General features: G+C 47.7%; 2 protein-coding genes across 2 annotated transcripts; one reads left to right on the forward strand and one right to left on the reverse strand.

Moving 5' to 3' along the window:
• Positions 1-427: 427 nt before the first annotated feature.
• On the reverse strand, positions 428-12,449 carry YIF1A (Yip1 interacting factor homolog A, membrane trafficking protein). The gene is made up of 8 exons (XM_058159927.1): positions 12,262-12,449; positions 10,695-10,915; positions 8,950-9,054; positions 7,991-8,069; positions 7,154-7,211; positions 4,009-4,164; positions 3,438-3,531; positions 428-3,093 (listed from the first exon to the last, which is right to left on the reverse strand). Exons 1-8 carry the CDS (start codon positions 12,290-12,292, stop codon positions 2,944-2,946), a joined length of 894 nt encoding a protein of 297 aa, XP_058015910.1. The 5' UTR covers positions 12,293-12,449; the 3' UTR covers positions 428-2,943.
• Positions 12,450-15,438: 2,989 nt separating this feature from the next.
• TMEM151A (transmembrane protein 151A) lies at positions 15,439-21,234 on the forward strand. The gene is made up of 2 exons (XM_058160740.1): positions 15,439-15,562; positions 19,873-21,234. Exons 1-2 carry the CDS (start codon positions 15,470-15,472, stop codon positions 21,232-21,234), a joined length of 1,455 nt encoding a protein of 484 aa, XP_058016723.1. The 5' UTR covers positions 15,439-15,469.
• Positions 21,235-22,767: the final 1,533 nt, after the last annotated feature.

Genomic DNA, 22,767 nt, shown 5'->3' on the forward strand with positions numbered 1-22,767 from the left:
CAGATTGTTGGGGGCAATAAGTTGACTTTGTATATAAATATACAAATAGGATGAAGACTATTGCTAACATAGTGTAAGCCGCCCTGAGTCTTCAGAGAAGGGCGGGATATAAATGCAAATTAAAAAAAAAAAATTAAGATAATCTGGAGCAAAAAAAAAAAAAATGATTGAAAATTATTTTGGGTGCGCCTGGGAAGAAACACCGTTTCCCAAATCCGGCGAAAAGACACGTCTGGGTTTCCTTTGTGTGTCCCCGTGTTTTCGTGGTGTTTTTTTTTTTGCTGATGTTCGTTAAAAATGCCTGCGGAGGTGCCCCCCTCCTCGCTCGCAAAAAATGAAATTATTTTTTTCTTTTCATCCACCACCCCTTCCTCTCCCCGCATGCGGAGTTGATCGGGTGGCGGGAGCAAATCTTTTTTTTAAAAAAAATTTCCATTTTCTGTGGAAATGTTATCGCAATTCAACGTCCCCGAAGAAGAGGCTTCATCCCTTTAGCAACGTACCGTGAAGGCTCAAATCTGCAATTCAACCTGGTTTATTTTAATTATTATTATTTTTTAAATTGTAAGGACTGCTGCCCTCTGCTGCCAACAATAATCTCAGCCTGTCCTAGTAACAAGAGTTGGAAAGGACCTTGGAGGTCATCCAGCCCAACCCCCTGCAGGAGTAAGATTAGAAGGTTAGAATAACAGAGTTGGAAGGGGCCCTTGGAGGTCTTCTAGCCCAACCCCCTGCTCACGCTGGATGTCTGTTCTATTTCTGGTAAGTGCCTATCCAGTGTCCTGCAGCTGCTTTGGGACTACGGCTGGGATGGCGAACCTATAGCACGTGTGCCAACGTATCTGTGGGCACGTGAGCATCGCCCTAGCTCAGCTGTAGTGTGCGTGCCAGCCAGCAGATTTTGGGGCCTTCTGGGCCCACCAGAAGTTGGGAAACAGCCATTTCCAGTCTCCGGGAGGGTGGGAAAGGCCATTTTCGTCCTCCCCAAGCTCCTAGAAAGGCTCTGGAGCCTGAGGAGGGCGAAAAACAGGCCTTCCCGGCCCCACCATGCCATCGTGTGCCAAAAGCAGGGGAGCACAGGGCGCATTGAATTATGGGTGTGGGCACACACGTGCACGACACACACACCCCTCCCGGTGGTCGCCCCGCTTTTGGCACGTGACGGCAAAAAGGTTAGCCATCACTGGACTAGGGCTCCCATCATCCTGGCGCCAGGGGATGTGGGGAGAGGTGTATTCCTCAAACCTTCGAAGGATTACAGGAAGTCCTCGACTTGAACGACCGCAGTTGGGAGCGGGACTTTTTTGTTGCCAGGCAACGCAGTCGTTCAATGAATCGTGCCGGATTTCACCACTTTTCGCTGAGGTGGTTAAGCGAATCACGCGGCCGTTAAGCGAATCACGCGGCCATTCCCTTCGCCCACCGATTTTGCTTCCTGGGATGATCACAACGGTCCTAAATAAAGGGGAGAGTCACGCGATCCCCTTTTGTGACGAGCAGAGTCAATGGGCAAGCCGGATTCACTTTAACAACCGTGTGATTAACTTAAACCGTTTCTCTTAACAACCGTGGCCAGAAAGCTTCGTAAAATGGGACAAAACTCACTTAACACACATCTCGCTTAAGGACGGGAATTTTGGGGTTCAACGGTGGCCGTAAATCGAGGACTACCTGAACTCAGATCCCTTCCCGGGTGATCAACCATGGGGAAAACAGGAATCCTGTTTGGGAACGCTGCTGGGGAAAAATTCAGCCGTTGCAGAGAAAACGTCGTAAAAACAAAACACATACAGAACACACCTTCACGAATTTCGTTCCGCCCATCGCAGAGTTTTATAAACTTTTATCATGCTTGCAAGAAAACCCAAAATCTCTCAAGGAAGCGATCGTAGAAAGAAAAAAAAAAACAACCGAACCAAAAAACGGATTCTTTTCTCCCTCCTCACCCCACTCAAAACTCTTTTTAACACTTCAAATTTTAAAATAATTCTTTTCCTCTCTTATCTTTCCATCTTTTGTCGCTTCCTGGCAGCTTCGAGCCAAACTGGATTTCAGTGCTTCTCCACTTTAGACGCTTGGAAGATGGGTGGACTACAACTCCCAGAATTCCTCAGCCAGCATGGAATGCTGGGACTCGAAGTCCAACTATTTTTCAAGCACGCTGGCTGGGGAATCCTGGGAGTTGAAGTCCACCCATCTACAAGCAACTAAAGAATATTGAATATTGCAATATTGGAAAATATTGGATTTGTTCTAGATTGGTGCTTCTCAACTTTAGATGCTTTGAAGATGGGTGGACTTCAACTCCCAGAATTCCTCCCAGTCAGCATGGAATGCTGGGAGTTGAAGTCCACCCATCTTCAAGCAACTAAGAATATTGAATATTGCAATATTGGAAAATATTGGGTTCGTTCTAGATTGGTACTTCTCAGCCTTAAGCCGCTTCGACGATGGGTGGACTACAACTCCCAGAAGTCCTCCCAGTCAGCATGGAATGCTGGGAGTTGAAGTCCACCCATCTTCGAGCAACCAAAAAAGGATCAAAACTCAACCAACTCAAGTAAATCCCGAATAGCAGAACTGACTCTACAAGTAAGACCCCCAAATTTACCCCCACTTTTTTTTTTAAAAAAAAAAAAGGGAGGGGAGGGACGACACACAGATTTCGGAATTGTGGACAAGCGTCAACTTAAGACAGCTGGCCAGCCTCCGCTGCTCCTGGGCGAGTCCCGAGTGCGAATGACCCGCTGCCTTTCGCTTCATTCTTCCAAGGGGTTGGATCCGCCACTTGTCCTCGCCGGGGAAAGTTGGAATTTTGGGGGAGGGGCTGGGGGACAGGAAGAGACAGAACTAGGGGAGTGGTGAAATTTGGGGGGGGAGGAGGGGGGTGAACCACAACAGAAAAAAGGAGGAACCGCGCCCCCAAAGTCTCATCGCCTCCGTTTAATGCACCAACTGGGCCGTCAACCAGTACAAAACTAACGGCTGGAAGGCAGCGGCGCCTAACGTGACGTACATCTGCGCCCGGCCAGTGGTCCGGCTCAGTCCGTCTTGCACCACGGAAGTGAGGATCTTCATACGTAAAGAACGAACCTGGGTGGGCAGACGAACACCAGAAGCATGTTTAGATGGGCACACTGGTTCCTCAACTACATCTCTCGGCGCCTGGCTGGCTTGAGCGTGGAATTCCCATGCACCAAAGGGATGGGATATGAAATCCGTCTCTGCTTTTGTTTTGGTTTTTAACCTGGCTTTTATGATTGTTAAATAACTCAAGGTGATGAACCCATCTAAACTTCCTTCCTCCTCCTACTCTTTCCCTTGCACAACAACCCTGTGAGGTGGGTCGGGCTGAGAGAGAGAGAGAGAGAGGGGAGGACTGCCCCCCCCCAAAGTCACCAAGTCATTGGTACCACCCTGAATGTGACTGGACTCACCATGAAATACATAAGAGAACAGGAAGCCCACGCCAGAGTGATGTAGTAGCCGTTGAGGCCAAAAACTAAGCCACCGACCACAGTGAGGATCATCCTGGAGAGGAAAAACGAAGTATTGTGTATGTTTCTGTGCATGATTAACACATCATAACAAATGGGGAAAGACTTAACATTTACACCCGAGAGCAAAGAACGAGCATTTCTCCCAATGTTGGAATTTCAGCAAGGAAATTACAGCAAGAACCTTTATTTAACGGACATCTGATTCAACGGACAAATCCTTCTGAAATAACGGACAGGTTTCTTGTATTGTAAATTTAATTTTTTTTTTTAATTTAATAAAATTAATTTCTGCGATATTCACGTCCTCATCAATATGCAAGAAACGCTGTTGACATTCTTGGCACAACAACATCTTGCCGCCAAGAGGTACTTTTGGGATTTGACGGACTCTCTCTCCTAATTAGTCCGTTAAATCAGGAATTTGCTGCCGGTTAGAAACAAGAGTCTAATTCAGGAAGCTTGGGTCCGTGGGGGCTTCTGGGAAACAGGGAGGCCCTTCTCAACTCACCCAACGTATTTGTAGCCGCAGTAAGCCAGAAGGTCAAACGTGCCCAGATCACTTTGGACCGTAGCAAGGTAGAGACTCAGAAGAAGGGCAAGAACTTCAATCACCATCCACACAAAGGCCGTGCTGGCGCACATCCCGAGAACCTCCGGGGAAAACCTGGCAGAAAAAAAATGAAGCCTGAACGATTCCCAGTCTGGTTTCCAATAAACCAGCAGGCGTCTGCTGTGGCCCGCCGGCAGCCAGCGAAACTGATTTCAGAGTCAGATGGTGAGGAGGTTGGGGAGGAACATGGGCCAGTCCTGGGGGCTGGGGAAAGCTCGGATGAGGGCTTTGCGTCGGAGGCAGAGAGGGAGACAGACAGCAGCGAGGCAGAGGAACAGCTGGAGCCCGTTCCCAATGTGCGCATACGCAGAACTGCCAGAAGACAAGAACAACTGAGAAAGCAGGGGCGACTTGGGAGTAAAGCCACACCTTGGAGGTGATTGCCCCTCCCAAAGGAAACAAAAGAGGAGCGAATTCATTCGTTCGTTCGTTTCAAGAGTGGAAACAAGAACGTTAGAGTCACCTTAGAATGTTAGAGTCAACAAGAAACAAGAACAAGAACGTTAGAGTCACGTTCTGTTCGTGACTCTAAGAGACTCTGTGCCAAGTTTGGCCTTGTACTGCGTTTGGAAACAAGTTACACGGCAGCCTTCCAAGCGAGATAAGGTTTGTGTTGATAAATATTCCTTTGAAAAACTGTTTGGACAAGCCTTGCTGACTATGAATGAACATAATTCACAGTCGTGTAAATAAAAGAGGTTTTTTGCCGGGACCAATTCCTGCTTCCAGCTTTTTAAGGGAGCCTACAGCGTCGGCAAGAGACAACCCCACAACCATCAGCATGTGACGACACGGTTGTGCAAACACCAACAATACAGTCAAGAGAGACGACTTCCGGTATCCAGCGGCAACGGACGTCTGGAAGGTTTCTCCTGCCTCCAGCGCCCGAATCCGGCCGCCGCCGAGGCCCTCAGGGGCCAGGTGTTCCGAAAAGGACACCTGCCGTACGGACGGCTCGCCAGGGGTCTCCCAGCCGACATACAGGACTGTGGGGACCGATGCTGGCGCGTCCTAGGCTTGGCGGGGTTCGGAGGCCACAGGCCGCGGCCATTATTTTGGTCGCCGCTTGCCGCTGTGCCCGTGACACCGGGCATTGGATTTATAACTGCAGCAGCCTGGTGGTGAACAGGGCACGGAGAAGAATTGAGGAGGAGAAGGAAGGAATATCGGTAAACGTGAGTGGAGTGCTCCGGAGTGCGGGGGTTTTCTCCCCTGCGGTTGGAAGGAGCACGAGTTATTCTGGAGAGAGGAGAACTTAAAATAAGAAGATTACCGGTTTTGTGGAGCTCTGGAGAGAAGAGGTGATGGAGAAATTTAGGAGGGAAGGTTTGAGGCCCCTCCTTCTGGGGAACAGTGGTGGCGTCCAGCTTCCGCCTTCACTATGAGAATTTTGATGACATCACTTCCTTCGGTTTCCTGGTTGACTAACTGTACTCTGGACTCGTTGCTCCTGTGAGTGCCCCTGGTGGATCCGGAGGAAATTACAAGGATACTGTGCTTGCCTGAGGATTTTGATTCTTTTTTTCAAATGGCAAAAGGTCAGAGACCAACTGCTGGAGAGATGGAGAGAATTCTGGAAAAGTTATCCAATATGGACAAGAAACTGGATGATTTGCAAAGAGGCCAAACGGAAATAAGAGAAGAAATTGTGACTATCCAAAAGGATTTAAAGGATACTCAACAAGTCTCAGCAGAAAACAAGCAGAAAGTGGAAGGTCTGAGGTAGAAATGCGGGCAGTGCAGAAAAGAGAGGAGACGACAGGCAATGCTGTGCTTGGACTACAGATGGATAAAATGTCTTATTTCCTTAGGTTTCAAAATTTGGAAGAAGTGGACCAAGAAGACTTGAGAGATGTTGTGACTAAATTGTTGGGAGAATTTCTTGGGAGAAGTGTTGATTTCATGAATTGGGATGTGGATCGAGTTTATAGAGTTAATTGCAATATGCACGCACGCATGCAGTTCCCAGAGAGGTTCATGTCAAATTTGTGAGAAGAGAGACGAGATGAAATTCTTAGAAAACATAGGAGTGGGGCACTGATTTACAGGGGCAGGGAGATAGCCATTCTGAGGCAGATTCCCAGACAGGTACGTGAAAAAGAAAGAAATATTATTTTTGTCAAGCAAATTGTACCAGAAGGAGTGGGCTTCAGATGGCTGATGCCAGAGGGATTGATGATTTTCCGGGAGGGCATTACGAAAAAAATCAGTACAATTGCGGAGGCTACGGCCTATGTGGAGGAACACAAAGCCTTCCTGGAATCAGATGACCCAGGAATTGAAGAAGGGGAGGTTATAGATCATGGGGCTGAAGCGGCTGCCGCTGTTGCGGCCCTGGAGTTGGGTCAGGCTGAACCCAGAGTTCTGAGATCCAAAACTAGGAAGTGATAAAGATATTTGGGATTGTGTTGGTTTTCCTTATTCTCTTTTGTACGATATTCTGTTTATTCTTGACTCTTCTTTATTACGTATTTAAAATTTGCAAACTTTGCTACTTCGTGTCACCTGCTTGCCTTATGGCTGTTGTATGTGTTAAAAAATTTGAGTAAAATTCTTATTTTAGATAAGAAAAATGAAAATTTACCATACCTGATATGTATTTGTATAAACCTTTTTTGACTAATAAAAACTTTTTGAACAAAAAAAAAAAAAAAAAAAACAATACAGTCAAGTTTCCCATGATCCAAATCCAGACGTTTTGGCAACTGCTTCATATTTACGACAGGGTCCCGCAATCCCCTCTTGCGACCTTCCGACGAGCAACGTCCGTATCGTTGCTGATTCATTTCACAACCCTGTCACTAAGCAGGGATTTACTTAACGGTGAGAAAGGAAGGTCGTAAAACGGGGTAAAACCCACTTCACAACTGTCTCGCTTAGCGACATAAATTTTGGGCTCGATTGCAGTCGTAAGTCGAGGACCTCCTGGAATCTGTTCCCGGCCAAATTCTACATTATGCCCAGCCTTAAATCCTGCACCCACAACTCAAATCCACACCTAACCTTCACCGTTTACCATGAAGATGCAAAATTGGGAAATTACCGCTTCTGTATCCCGAGGGCCATTCCAGCCAGCAAAATATACGTAATAAAAGCCATACCTGTGAAGGAGAATATATATTTTAAAAAAGGCTGCAGATTTTGGAGGTTGAAGAATTTTTTTTTTTTTTGGTTTAAATAGAAGAACTACAATATTGTGATTTTTTTTTAGAGCAATTCCATCAGTTTGATTTGCCAGATACTTTTATTAATTAAAAATACAAAACCAAAGCCCTTTATTAAATGGTGCCTTGGGTAACTTTTTGTCCCATTGAACGAGTCGAGATTTTTAAAAAAGAAATCAGATTCCTCCCAACCAAACCTGAACTAGCAAAAGATTGTCAGGTAAATGCCATTAATCCAGGAGATTTAATCCGATTCCTAAATTAAACCCATTTTATGTATTTAGGTTCAAGAAGACTGCCCAACTCAAAATACTGCAGAGTATATAGCCTTAAAAAAAAACCAGAAACAATAACTCAAAATGTAAAAAAAAAAATATTACTCATATACTTCAATACATAAATCTAATAATCATAAAAGTCTAATAAATATTAACATCGCCTGTGACTTACGACTTATGGTCCTTTAATGACCATTCAGAGTTATGACAGCCTCAGAATAATATAATATAATAAAATAAAATAAAATAAAATAAAAATTACTCATAAACTTCAATATATAATACATAAATCTAATAATCACAAAAGTCTAATAAATATCTTCATAGCTCGTGACTTATGTCTGGTCCTTTAATGACCGTTCAGAGTTATGACAGCCTCAGAATAAATAAAATATAATATAATTAAATTAAATTAAAAAAATAAACAAAACAACTCACTCGGAATATAAAGATCGGGAGCGTTGATGTCCTGGCGGGGAGTCAGAGGAATATCGCGATGATAACGAACTTCCCAATTCTACAAAAATATATATATATATATTATTAGTATTTATGCATTTGCATTTCAATAGTTTCTTGCAATCAAATCCCGCTTGGAAATTCGGGTCTGAGGTCCCCCTCTTTCACTCTCAAAATTGTAACTAAAAGAGTGTGGATTTTACTTTGATCATATCTAAGAGTTTTTTAGTTCAACTTTTCAGCCTGAATATCTTTTCTTTCTTTCTTCAGATATCCGATTAGCTCCCAACAGATTCCTCGGATGCGTTTATTTTCCCGATTTCTCTTTCCGGTGGCAACGAGTTCCCCAGGTTAACCGAGCTAAGTGAATAAATACGTATTTGCTGGTTGAACCTGATGAGACTCGAACGCGGCAATAAAGGTGGATCACTTTGATTTCTGACAGGTGCCTCCTATACAGACATAGTCCTCAACTTATAACAATTCATTTAGCGAACATTCGGAATTACATAACAGCACTGAAAAACCGGTCCTCGCACTTACGACCACCGCAGCATTCTTAGTCATGTGTGATAAAAACTTAGTTGCTTGGCGACCTCCATGTCTTTAAAAACAGCTGCAGCATCCAAAGGGTCAAAATGATCACCGTTCGTGGCCTTCCCAGTAGCCTGCTTCCAATAAAAGCAATGGAGGAAGCTGGATTCGCTTAAGGACCGCACGATTCGCTTAACCGCCATGACAATAAAAATTGCCGATCGACTGTTTTGCTTAACAATGGAAATTCTTTTTTTTAAAAAACCGCACCAAATTTCACTACTGTCAAATCTTTGTCCGAAGTGGTGTAGGCTTTCCTGCCTCAGCAGGGGGTTGGACTAGAAGACCTCCAAGGTCCCTTCCAACTCTGTTATTCTATTCTGTTCTTTTTTTTTTTTCTTTACCTGGTGCACGTAAGGGAAGATTAATAGACCTAATTTCTTCATCACATAGGTGGTGTCCACCGCAAAGAAGTATTTAAGCTTGTTGATAGAAACAAATCTGTGAATCTGCAAGGGGGGAAAAAAAACCAGATTTATTTATCAAATTTACAGGCCGCCCATCTCACTAGGGGATCAGTTATCCACCTAGAGCAATGATAGCTAACCTTTTTGCGATCGTGTGCCGGGGGGAGGGGGGGTTGTGCACATGGCCACGCCCATAATACTATGCGCCCCACCCCTACCCATCCATCATCTATCTATCTATCTATTTATATTTCCATTTTAATAATTTGGGCATTAGAATAAGTTTTTTAATGATTATTTTAATTTGTATATTGATGTTTTATATGCCTGTGAACCGCCCTGAGTCTTTTGGGAGATAGGGCGGTATATAAATTCAAATAATAAATAAATAAATAAAATCTATCTATCTATCTATCTATCTATTCTATCTATCCATCTCTCCATCTATCAACCTACTCATCTATCTATCCATCTATCTCTCCATCTAACCTATCCATCCATCCATCCATCCCATCTCTTCGTCTATCATCTATCCACCCATCCATCCACCCATCCATCCATCCATCATCTATCTATCCATCCATTTATTCATCATCTATCCATCTATCATCTATCTACCTACCCACCCACCCATCTATCATCTATCCATCCATCATCTATCCATCCATCTATTCATCATCTATCCACCTACCCAACCATCTATTATCTATCCATCCATCATCTCTCCATCCATCTTTCCATCTATCATCTATCTATCCATCCATCCGTCCATCAGTCTATCATCTATCCACCTACCCATCCATTCATCCCTCGTCTGTCTGTCTTCTATCTATCTATTCATCCATCCATCTCTCCATCTATCAACCTATCCATCCATCCATCCATCTATCCCATCTCTCCGTCTATCATCTAACCACCCATCCATCTATCCATCCATCATCTATCTATCCATCTATCTATCCATCCATCTATTCATCTATCATCAATCTATATCTCTCTTTGTATTTATCATCTATCTTCTCTATTATTATTTTCTAATCTATATCTAATTGTCTGTCTGTCTGTCTGTCTGTCTGTCTGTCTGTCTGTCTGTCTGTCTATCTATCTATCTATCTATCTATCTATCTATCTATCTATCTATCTATCATCTATGGTCTATGTTTTCTATGTATTTGCATGTCTTCTATTATTACTTCTGTTATTCCATGTTCTATAAACCTAATATGGGGAAAGGACCAAACTAAAGGGCCAAAGGGAGATTTTTTTATTATTATTATTTGCATTTATATCCCGCCCTTCTCCGAAGACTCAGGGCGGCTTACACTGTGTCAAGCAATAGTCTTCATCCTATTTGTATATTATATACAAAGTCAACTTATTGCCCCCAACAATCTGGGTCCTCATTTTACCCACCTTATAAAGGATGGAAGGCTGAGTCAACCTTGGGCCTGGTGGGACTTGAACCTGCAGTAATTGCAGGCAGCTGCTGTTAATAACAGACTGTCTTAGCAGTCTGAGCCACAGAGGCCCAGATTTGGAAAAGTATATTCTATAAATCTAAAGGAACGCTTTCTAAAATAAAGGACGGTTGGTCACTGTAATGATTGTGCCTCTCTCTCTCTCTCTCTCCCCTTCCCCAATTTTTTTTTTTAAATAAAGAATTCTCAATTTTATTCCTTTACCTCTTTATGGACGATGTCTTTCCCTTGGGATGCAATGGACGAGCCATAAGCCATGGCAACGTTAGCAACCGGGTCAGCAAATATCTGGTTGAAGCTCATATCGATCCCAGGTGGAGGATATCCCGCCTGGGGCGGCCCGTAGCCCGAGCTGGTATCATCGAAAAGTTGGGGGGCATCTGGAGATTGTGGTACAGGGGGGATCCGGGTCCTATGTTTGGAGCCTGTAAAGTGGGGGGGGGGGAGAAAAATTAGGAAGAAGTAGGAGGGAACAACGTAGCCCAGGGATCTCTAACCTTGGCAACTTTAAGACTTACGGACTTCAACTCCCAGAGTTCCTCAGCCAGCTTTGCTGGCTGAGGAACTCTGGGAGTTGAAGTCCGCAAGTCTTAAAGTTGCCAAGGTTGGAGACCCCTGGTGTAGCCAACAGCCCTCAATTAACAGGATACAACTCAGAATTCGCACTCGGTACAGGACGGAATACATCTGTACATCCAGCCCTCGACTTACGGCCACCGTTGAGCCCAACATTTCCGCTGCTAAGCGAGACAGTCTTTAAGCGATGCTGCTTAAGGTGAGAAATCTGCCAAGTGAGTTTTGCCCTGTTTTACGACCTATCTTGCCACGGTTGCTAAGCGAAACACGGCAATCGTTAAAGTTGGTAACACAGTGGCTAAGCGAATCTAGAAGGTCACCAATGTGATCCCATGATCTCAGGACACGGTCATAAACCCGAGTCAGTGAATCGCGGGTGGGATCCTGCAACGGTCGTTAAGTGTGAAAAAAACGGTCGAGTTGCTTTTTTCAGTAACTTCAAGCGGTCACTAAAAGGAACGGCTGTAAATCAAGGACTAGGTATAATAGGATACAAACAAGGATTTGCACTCGATACAGGACTGAACGCGTCTGTGTGATTTACTAAATCTATTTTAAAGTTTTTCTTTATTTTTCAACTGATGAGGTGCCCATCAGCCTCTCCTTACAAACGCAGAAAAAGCACCAATATTTTCATCTTTATTTAAATAACCTATTTTATTTTTTATTTATTCCGCTTCTAAGCCACCGCAATGTCCTCCAAGCAACACCCAGCCACCTAGAAAACCACCAATAAACTTCCCAAAATGTAATTTGGCTCCACCCCGAAAGGGATCCCCCACACACAGCCCTGCCCCCAAAATTGGGGGTACAAACGCCCCCCCCAAAAAAAATTGGGGCGAATTAATTCCCCAACTGGTTCAAGTGGGCGGGGTTGATTGGATTTAAAGCCCGGAGTTCAATTCAATAAAAAAGAAATGCACCCCGGAAGAGGCCGCTGGCTCCCCTTTTGCCAGACGGATGTGGGGATCCAGAAGGATCTTGGGATCCACTGGGATCCACTGGACTGGACGGGCCTCGATTTCAAGGCTCCCTCTTCAAAAGCAACAGGCGGGGAGGGGGGAGTTCATGCTGGATCTCCTCCCGGGCTAAGAGCCCCCCCCCCCAAAAAAACCCGCTTCCCACTTCTAACCTACTCGATCCCCATTGAGGATCCGCCCGGCCTGCTCCCCTCCCCTCCCCGTTTCCCCCCTACCTGGACCCCCATATCCAGGGGGATAAGCCATGGCGCCCCCTTCAGTCGCTTCCAACCGCCCGCGATCCACAGGATCCTTAATCAAACAAATAAAATTTAAAAGATAAAAAAAAAATAAGCCAGAGCAGCGAAGTTGGCGAAGAGATCCAAAAAAAAAAGAGAGAGAGAAAGGTTCTATAGCCACGTCCTCAAAGGCGCCGGCGCGGCCAAAAAGCGGCCGCTCCCATTGGCTGCCGCTGTATCCTTTCGCAGGCTCCGCGCTCTGATTGGCGGAGGATGTATCCATTTCGGCCCCCCGCGGAGGTTCCAAAGGGGCGGAGTCGGCGTTTCTTCAGCCCCGTTCGGCGCACGCGCGGGAGGGGGTGGGTGGGGAAAACGACGTTGGAAGGCGTTCCCCGGCAGCTTGAGTGGCAGCCGAGGCTTCCATTGCAAAGGCAGGCAGGCGGGCAAGGGATGATGGGAGTTGTAGTCTAGCTAGCCTTGCTGGGCGAGCGACAGGTAGAAAGAGGCGGCGGGATGCAAAAAAATAAAAAAAAGTGTTTTTTGGGATCCAGGGAGTCGGCCGTGTTTTTTTTAAATTATTTTTAATTTTTAATTACAGAGGCTCGCTCTGATTGGCTGAGCCACAACTCCAGGAAATATGGCCGATCACCGAGCGGTGCTGGGAGTTGTAGTTCAGCAAGACTAAGCCTCAGTTTTAAAACCAGGTATCTCCAAGCTTGGCAACTTTAAGACTCGTGGACTTCAACTCCCAGAATTCCCCAGCCAGGGAATTCTGGGAGTTGAAGGACACGAGCCTTGAAGTTGCCAATTTTGGAATCGTCACCTTCTTTTAATGACCCCCATAATCCCATGCCAGGTGGAGTCTGGGCAACTGAATGGAGTGTTTTACTGGCCGGATGCCCTTCCTGTCGCCGGTGCGGAGTTTTGTTTCAGCAGATAATATTCTCAGTGTGCCCAGAGAGAGAGAGAGAAATATCTGCCTCTACCTAGAATCGAACTCACAGCCTCCTGATTGTGTGAGGGGAGAGCTCTACCTCTAGGCACCACTCCAGTTTTGGAATCATAATCTGGATTTATTTATTTATTTTTTGTAGTGTTTGAGTTGTTTTCAAAATGGCTGAATATACATACATACATACATACGTAGGTCTTTAGTTATTCAGGTTTTCTCCTGCGTAAAATTGGAAGTGTCTTGGGGACGTTTCAACGAAGTCTCATTCGTCATCTTCAGGCTGGTGTTTACAGCTTCGTGCTTCTGGGAGCAAAGTTGTAAACAGTTCTCCTTCTCCTAAATTAATTAATCCGTTCCCAAATCTAAACCCAGGTTTGTTGACAACCCGACATTGCCATCTATGGAACGTTGCCGGAAAGGTGGTTTTTTAAAACATCCCGCAGGAATTCAGCTAGCTAGCTTTGATCCCATGATCCAGGAATTTGTGGATCTCCCCCGCTCTCCTTTCGCTCTTGAGAATTGGGGGGGGGGGGAATCCCGCATATTTCAGAGGCACCGGCCAAACTTAGTTTGATATAAACCCAGGTTTCTTCAGGCAAGACGCATCTGTCCCTTTTCATTTATGTACACTGAGAGCATATGCACCAAGACAAATCCCTTGTGTGTCCAGTCACACTTGGCTAATTAAAAAAAAAAAAAAATTCTATTCTTTGCAAGCTTCAACCAATCTCATTGTACATATGTTGTGCGCTGACAATAAAGATTTGAAATTTAAGCTTCGACGGCATCTTTTGCTTCGGGGCGGAGGGGAGGGTTGTCTTAACACTTTATGGGCCCTGGGCAAAGCAGTCTATTGGGGGCCCCTACTACAACTGCTCACCGGAATTAAAAATATAATTGGTCGATAAAATGAAACATATATTGATCCGACCACTACTCACAAAAATAAAAATATGTAAACAGCCGATAAAATTAAACATACATTTATTGGCACGTCCCACAAAATTGGTGCTTAGTGTGGGGCCCATGGGCAAGTGCCCATCAGGCTCATGCGTTAAGACAACCCTGTTGGGCGGGGGGCAGAAAGGCGAGTCTAACAGTAACAGTAACAAGAGTTGGAAGGGACCTTGGAGGTCATCTAGTCCACCCCCCTGCTCATGCAATCTGTACTAAGGATTCGAACCGGTGGAACAGCTGGTTCCTTTCTGATCCACAAGCTCACGGTCTTAGCCACCGAGCCAACTAGTCAGGCTCACTATTAGCCTCTTGTTATAATTATAATTAGCCTCTTAGTATAATTAACCTTATTACAAATATAATAAGGCATGCGGTGCCTCAGGGGCTAAGACACTGAGCTTGTGGATCGAAAGGTCGGCAGTTTAGCGGTTCGAATCCCCAGCACTGCCTCACGGGGTGAGCTCCCGTTCCTTGTCCCAGCTTCTGCCAACCTAGCAGTTCGAAAGCAGGTTAAAAAAAATGCAAGTAGAAAAAATAGGGACCACCTTTGGTGGGAAGGGAAGAGCGTTCCGTGCGCCTTTGGCTTCAAGTCATGCCGGCCACAGGACCACGGACAGTGCTGGCTCTTCGGCTTTGAAACGGAGAGGAGCACCGCCCTCTAGAGTCGGGAACGAGTAGCACCTTATGCGCCAGGGGAACCTTTACCTTTTACCTTTATCGAGAGAACAATTACATATTTTTTATTTTCATCTCACGATGTTAAAATCGTCATACAAAGAGCCTCTCTCTTTGGACCCAGGTTTGCATTCCGACGTGCGCGGGCAGGGGAAGAAGGGGAGGGAGGGACACGTGGGGACCCAGCCTTCCCTCTGCCTGCCTGCCTGCCGAGTCATCGGGGCCGAAAGAAAGCGAGCAAAGGAGCCAGACGAAGCAGGGCGACGAAGCGCTCCGCGGAGCATCGCCAAGAGCATCTTCCTTAAGTGGCTGCGGGACCATCCAGGGCAACCGGGAACGGGGCTGGGGGGGCGTCGGGCTTTGTGCTTTCCAGCCCCGCCGTGGAGGGAGGGCGGAGCCGCCGCCGCCGCTGCCACTACCCCCGCCGCCAAAAGTCCACGGGCGTCCGGGCAGGTGGGCGCCAGGCTAGGGCGCGCCAAGGGTGATTGCCTGTCTCCCATGCAGCCCCGTTGCCGGGACTGCGGGAGGCGGCACAGCTGGAGCCGCTGCGGGGTCGGCCAGCCCCACGCCCGAGCCTAAGATGCGGCCGGGCCGCCTGCTTGGCGGCGCCACGCGTGAACTATGCCAGGCGTGGGGGCCGAAGACGGCGGGCAGCAGCCGGGCGCGGGGGAGCTGCCCACGCTCACCCCGGCTGGGGGACCCCCTCGGGAAGAGGTAAGTGGCAGTCCAGCCTGCGTGGGTGGGTGGGAGTGGGGGAGAGCGGGGGAGGGGGAGAGAAAAGGAAGAAGGGAGAAAGGGAAGGAGGAAGGAAAAGGGAGATGGGAAAGGAAGGGAAGGGAAGGAAAGAAGGATAGAAGAGAAAAAAGGAGGGGGAGAGAAGGAAAGGAACGGAAGGATAAAAAGAAAAGGAAGGAGAGGAGAGGAAAGGAAAGGAAAGGAAGGGAAGAGAAGGGTAGAAAAGAAAAAGGAAGGAGAGGAAAGGAAGGGAAGGGAAGGGAAGGAAAGAAAAAAAGGGGAAGGAAAGGAAAGGGGAAGGGATGGAAAAGAAAAAAGAAGGGAAAGAAAGGGGGAGGGGAGGAAAGGCAGGGAAGAACGGAAAGAAGGAAGAGAAAGGAAGAAGGGAGAAAGGGAAGGAGGAAGGAAAAGGGAGATGGGAAAGGAAGGGAAGGGAAGGAAGAAGGATAGAAGAGAAAAAGGAGGGGAGAGAAGGAAGGAACGGAAGGATAAAAAGAAAAGGAAGGAGAGGAGAGGAAAGGAAGGAAGGAAGGAAGAGAAGGGTAGAAAAGAAAAGGAAGGAGAGGAAAGGAAGGAAGGAAGGAAGGAAGAAAAAGGGAAGGAAGGAAAGGAAGGGAAGGAAGGAAGGAAAAGGGAGATGGGAAAGGAAGGAGAGGAGAGGAAAGGAAGGAAGAGAAAGGAAGGAACGGAAGGATAAAAAGAAAAGGAAGGAAAAGAAAGAAAGGCAGCCAAGAGGAACGAAAGGAAGGAAGGAAAGACAGGTTTTAAAAACAAAAAAACAAAACCCGAACCGCTTTTGCGCTGCGCCCTGAGCGCATCGCTTTGGAGACGGGTCCCCCTTTCCAAGCGGCGCCTCCAAAATCCGGTGGTTTGCGGGTGGGTTCGGGGTTTGAAAGCCGGGGTTCGGGCCTCTGCTTTTCGGTCCTTCCCCCCCCTTTATTTATTTTTTCCTAACGGGGGAGGCGGGGCGTGAGCTGGGGAGGGGGAGAAAATACAGTGATTTTGCTGCAGGGAACACGTGTCCCTTTGTGCATTATTAATAGCTCTACGGGGGTTAAAAATAAACCTGGGTTTCTGCGAAGGGGGGGGTCCAGCGGGGAGGGGGAGGGGGAGGAGAAAGGTGGCATCTTGTGAGGGGGAGCCCTCCCCCCACCCAAGACGGGGGTCCCTCTATTTGCAAGAGGGCGCCCGCGGGTGCGTAAAAGAGGCACCCCCGCTTTTCTCGGGAGAACCCAGAGAAAAGGAAAGGAAGGAAGGGGATCTGCAGGGCAAGCGGCGGGTTTTGCGATCCGGCTGGTGTGTGTACGAGTGTGTGTGTGTGCGCGTGGAAGGGAGGGCACGCGTGAAGTTCTGCATTGCACCACAGTTCGCCCGGCCGCGCGTCCTTCGCCTCTTTCTCTCCGCTTGGATGCTCTTGGCGACGGGCGATCCCCAGCTCGGTGTCAGCGGAGGAACAAAACAAAAAAAGAAAGAAAGAAAGCCAGCAGGATCCGGGGGGGGCGGGAAGAGGTTTTTTTGGGGGGGGGGACTGGAAATAATTCCTATGCTGATTGGCATTCGCCCCCACCCCTCTCTTTTCACCCCATCTGGCAATTTTTACGTTCTGTTTTTTAAAGCTGCATTTTCCTGCAGGAAAAACACACACACACACACACCTCAAAGGATATTTCCTTTTTAAACACACACCCCAGCCCTCCTCGACCCGAAAAAGCTTTTTAGGAACAAGGCTAGGGGGTCTCCCAACTATGCCAAGGCGCCCTTCTGCCAGCCTGGCTGGCAGGGGATGAAGGGAGCTGTAGTCCAGCCCTTCTTGGCCCGGGTTGGAAACCAGGAGAAGTTTCCTGGGACAAAAAAGGCTGAGCCAAGCTTTGGAAGAAGGATATTGGGGAGGGGGCGTTGGCAGCCAAGCAACTTGGAAGTTGGCTGGGTTAAGAAACACTTCCCACCCCTCCCATCCACCCCCACCCCTCCAGGGATTTTGATGGGCAAAAAATGTCACAGCTAGGAAAAGATCGGTTCAGTGAATAAATAGAGAGAGAGAGAGAGAAAGACCACCGCAGCATCTGGGGCTGCCTTGCCTTCTTCCTCGAAGTGCATTAAGGCAAAAGGAAAAGGAAGAGGGTGTCAAATTGGAAACCCACCCCCCACGCTTTTTTAAAAAAAAAAAAAATAACCCACCCACCCCCCATCTTAAAAGCCATTTGCTGTTGGCAGCGTCCCCAAAAAATTGCCTTTGCCAGAAACTCCTCTGGGGAGACGTGAAAGGCATGGGGAATAATAATAATAATAATAACAATGATGGAAGGGGTGTGTGTGTGTGTGTGTAAGTGATGGAACTCCTTTCCAGCTGACCCCCACCCCCACCACCCCACCCCCTAGGGCCAGATCCACCGTGAAGCTGGCCTGGTTTGGTTTGGTTTGTTTTATTCTTTATTCCTTCGATCGGATTCTAGAGTAGTTTAGCTCAACCAAATAACCCTGAAATTCAAAAAACGGTTAATAAAAAAAACCCCCACATAAAACAGTAAAAGCATTCTCAAACAAAGAGTTGGAATTAAATAGTTGGAATTCCCTTGGATATTCTCTCTTTCTTTTTTTCTCTCTTTCTTTTTTCCCTTTCTTTTCCCTCTCTTTCTCTCTCTCTCTTTTATCTCTCTCTCGTTCACTCTCTTTCTCTTTATTTCTCTCTTATCTCTCTGTCTCTTTCTCTGTTTCGTCTCTTTCTCTCTCTCTTTTCCTTTCAGTTTTCTCTCTTTTTCTCCCTTCCTTTTCCCTCTTTCCTCTCTTTCTTGTTCTCTTTTTATCTGTCTCTCTCTTTCACCCTCTTTCTCTTTCTCTCTATTTCTCTCTTTCTCTCTTTCTCTTTCTTTCTGTGTCTCTCTCTCTTTTCCTTTCTTTTTATCTCTTTTCTCCTTCCTTTTCCTCTTTCTCTCCTTTTCTTTTTATCTGTCTCTCTCTTTCACCCTCTTTCTCTTTCTCTCTCTTTCTCTCTTTCTTTTCTCTCTGTCTCTGTTTCTTTGTCTCACTCTCTCTCTTTTTTCCCTTCTTTCTGTTTTATCTCTCTTCTTCTCTTTCCTTTCCCCACTTTTCTCTCTCTCTCTCTCTCTCATTCTCTTTTTATCTGTCTCTCTTTCACCCTCTTTCTCTTTATCGCTCTTTCTCTCTTACTTTTCTTTCTGTCTCTCTCTTTCTCCGCTTCTTTTTCTCGCTTTGTGTCTCTCTCTTCTTCTCTCTACTTCCTGGCAGTTAAATACAGCATGTTCCTAACCTTTTCACTCAAGCTTGTTTACGGCTAGATACGTTATATGGCAGGTGGTCCCAGCGAAATGGAACCTCCCTATGCAGAAGCAGTCTATCCTGGCAGACCAGAGAGCTGTAGGCTTCCTCGGGAGGGCCTTTCGGCTTCCATGGGAAACAGACGCCGCCGCAGAGCCTTATTTTGTCTGGCTTCAACGTCCTGTTTATATCCCTAAAATGTGACCGCCTTAGCGTCTGGACTCCACGCCCCCAGTGCGAACGGCGCGATGTGTGTCTGAAAGCACAATTGCAGGGTGTCTGGCATTTCAACCCCAAACTGGTTGTTAAGTCAGGGGCTCCCCACCCCTCACTCCCGCCTGCTGTGATCCGGGAATACTGAAAGGCCGAAGAAAGTGGCAAGAGTTCAGTTTGGCTTGCTGTTTTTTGTGGGGTTTTTTTTGTCCTCTGTGTTAGAAACACGGGTGGGGGGGGCAACCGTGAAATGGAATTAAGGTTAACAGGTAGTCCTCGACTTACCACCGTTCGTTTAGTGACCGTTCGAAGTGACAACGGCCCTGAAAAAAAAGGGACCGTTTTTTTAAACCCTTGCGAACAACGCAGCCTCCTCTCCCCGCCCCCACCCTCCCCGGGCCACGAGATTTACATTCGGATGCTGGTAACCACTGACTCGCATTTATGACGGTCGCGGTATCCCTGGGTCACGTGATTTCCCCCCCCCTTTTTGCGGCCTTCCGAAAAGCACAGTCGACGGGGAAACCCGATTCCCTTAACCTCCAGGTGACTCACTTAACACGCGCGGCGATTCACTTAACAAAAGTTGCGGGGTGGGGGGGTGGGAGAAAAGTTGTAAAATGGGGCTTAACAAATTTCTCAACCTAAATTGGCGGTCGTACGTTGAGGACTACCTGTACTGGTTTGGCAGTGGGGGTGGGGGTGTGATCTCAGGTCTTTGTGGGAAAGGGCAGGTCTGTAACCGGTTCGTCTTACCCTACTCTCTTCTCCTTCCCTTTCTCTCCCTCGATCTGTTGCAGCAACGTCCTCTCAAACAGTCTCTGAGCAGTTCACTGTGCCGGGAGTCCCATTGGAAATGTCTGGTGCTCACCCTCCTGATGTTCGGCTGCTTCGGCGTCATGGCCTGGTGCCGTCTCTCGACGGTGACCCGCCTGAACTACGACAGCTCCTATCGAGGGGCGTCGCTGGTGTATCATGACAGTCCGTGCTCCAACGGATACATCTACATCCCGCTGGCCTTCTTGGGCATGTTGTACGTGGTGTACTTGGTGGAATGCTGGCACCGGTTCGCCAAGGGGCAGATGCAATATCGGGTAGACACGGCGAGCGTCTACGACAAAGTCCAGCGCATGCAACAGGCCACGCCTTGCATCTGGTGGAAGGCCGTCAGCTACCACTATATCCGACGTACGAGGCAAGTCACCCGTTACCGCAACGGGGACGCTTATACGACCACCCAGGTTTACCACGAGCGGGTCAACACGCACGTCTCGGAGACGGAGTTCGACTACTCGGGCCACGGGGTGAAGGACGTCTCCAAGGAGTTGTTAGGACTCTCGGATTACCCCGTGACCAAACTCCGGTTTACGAAATGCTTCAGTTTCGCCTCGGGGGAAGCGGAAGCCGCGTATCTGACTCAAAGGGCTCGGTTCTTTGGCGAGAACGAGGGCTTGGACGACTACATGGAGGCCCGCGAAGGGATGCACCTCAAAAACGTGGACTTTAAGGAACACATGTTAGTCTTCCCAGATCCGGGGCGGCCACCCTGGTACACGCGCCGGAGTGTCTTCTGGTTGGCCTCTTTCCTCCTGCTATCCTGGCCGCTGAGAGTCTTGTCCGAATACCGTACGGCCAACGTCCATTATCACGTGGAGAAACTCTTTGGAGCGGATGACGGGCCCAGCCCGCTGGATGCCGCGGGGACTTACGGGCGGCGAATCTCACGCGTCAACACGGTGGACATGACCGAACTGGAATGGCACATCCGTTCCAACCAGCAGCTGGTGCCCAGCTACTCTGAAGCCGTGTTGATGGACACCACTACGGTGGCGGGCGCAGCGTACCTCCGCAGCTGCCAACGCTGTCGCCGGACTGTCAGCAGCAACTCCTTGCCCTCGCGGGGCACCCGGGCCCTCTACGCCCGGTTACCGTTCAGCTGCAGCCGCTTCTCGCTGAGCGGCGCCCGGCGGTGCGGGGGGATTCTCCGGAGCCTGAGTGGGAGCCACGTGGGCAGCAACATCGACACGGAGCCGTTGGAGAGCCCCCCGTGCTACCAGGATGCGTTATACTTTCCCGTCTTGATTGTGCACGGAGGGGAGGGCTGTGAGCGCAATGGGCACAGGCCGGGGCTGGCAGGGAGGGGGCAAGGGACCCCCCTGTGAACTGGGAGGGGAGGGAGGGACGATGGAAACGTAAGTTCCCTGGGAGAAACGCGGTACAAAATGTCTCTGGGTTGTTTCCCTGAGCCAAAATCGAACCAATTAACCCAACTGCAAGGCTTTATGGCCGACATTACGGCCTTCTAAAGAAATGTGTTTGGGGAGGGAGAGGCCCATTAAGCTGAGTTTCAGATATGGGATTCTTTTGCTCAACTCTTTGGTAGAGGAAGGAAGGAAGGAAGGAAGGAAGGAAGGAAGGAAGGAAGGAAGGAAGGAAGGAAGGAAGGAAGGAAGGAAGGAAGGAAGGAAGGAAGGAATAGAGAGGGATGGAAGGAAGAAAAGAGAGAGTAAAGAGGGCAGGAAAGAATAGAGAAGGAAGGAAAGGAAGGAAGAAATAGAGAGATGGAAGAAAGAAAGAAGAGAGTAAAGGGAAGGAAGGAAGGAGGAAGGAAGGAATAGAGAGAGAAGGAAGGAAGGAATAGAGAAGGAAGAAAAGGAAGTAAGAGGGAAGGAAGAAATAGAGAGGAAGGAAGGAAAAAGCAAGAAAGAGGAGAAGAAGGAAGGAATAGAGAAGGAAGAAGAGAAAGAAAGGAAGGAAGGAGGGAAGGAAGGAATAGAGAGGGAAGGAAAGGAAGGAATAGAGACGGAAGGAAAGGAAGGAAGAAATAGAGAGATGGAAGAAAGAAAGGAAGTAAAGAGGGAAGGAAGAAATAGAGAGGGAAGGAAGGAAAAAAGCATGAAAAGAGGAGAAGAAAAGGAAGGAATAGAGAAGGAAGAAAGAAAGGAAAGAAAAGGAAAGAAGGAAGGAAGGAAGGAAGTGGAAAAAAGGAAGGAAGTCCCAGATCTTCAGAAAACACGAGTTTTCAAGTCAGTATTCTAATACAGAATTCTTTCGCTAAACTCTTCACTTGAAGAAGGAAGGAAAGAAAAAAATAATCCTGGAGAATGTGAGAGAAATGTTTCCCACAAGGGCTCAGGAACATTAAAAAAAAAAAAAGAAAGGAAGGAAGGAAGAAAGAAAGGAAGGAAGAAAAGAACAGAAATGGCATTTAACCGGGGAAGATCAAAGGCTCAGCCCCATGGAGACCCAGCATAACAAGAGTTGGGAGGGATCTTGGAGGTCTTCTAGTCCAGCCCACAGCTTCTCTGTTGTTCCTTCAGTCCCGCTCACCCTGGTGCAGCAGCGGCGAGAACGAAACCTGCGCCCTCAGAAAGTTGGATCGCTAAGGAGGGCTTTGAAGCCATCCCGCTTGGGCCTGTGAGACACAGGAGGAGGGGAGACCACCCGGCGAAGCTCCAGTCGAAGAGATACCCTTTTAAAAAATCCCCAGCGCTGGCAGATACTCCCAATTCAGAATTTCGTCCCCGTAGCCAGCCTCGCTTCCCTGCCCGACAACGCAGGTTCTTAAGAGGACGAAGCGTACAGGGGGGTAGCGGTTAGGCGCTAAGATGGATCGATTGAACCTCCCTGCCTAGGAGCAGTCTACCTTGAACCCGAGGGACCAGCGAGGGGGTGGAGGGGGGGGTGTTGAAGTT

Source organism: Ahaetulla prasina, chromosome 17 (genome assembly GCF_028640845.1).
Source record: "Ahaetulla prasina isolate Xishuangbanna chromosome 17, ASM2864084v1, whole genome shotgun sequence".
Classification (NCBI taxonomy): Eukaryota; Metazoa; Chordata; class Lepidosauria; order Squamata; family Colubridae; genus Ahaetulla; species Ahaetulla prasina.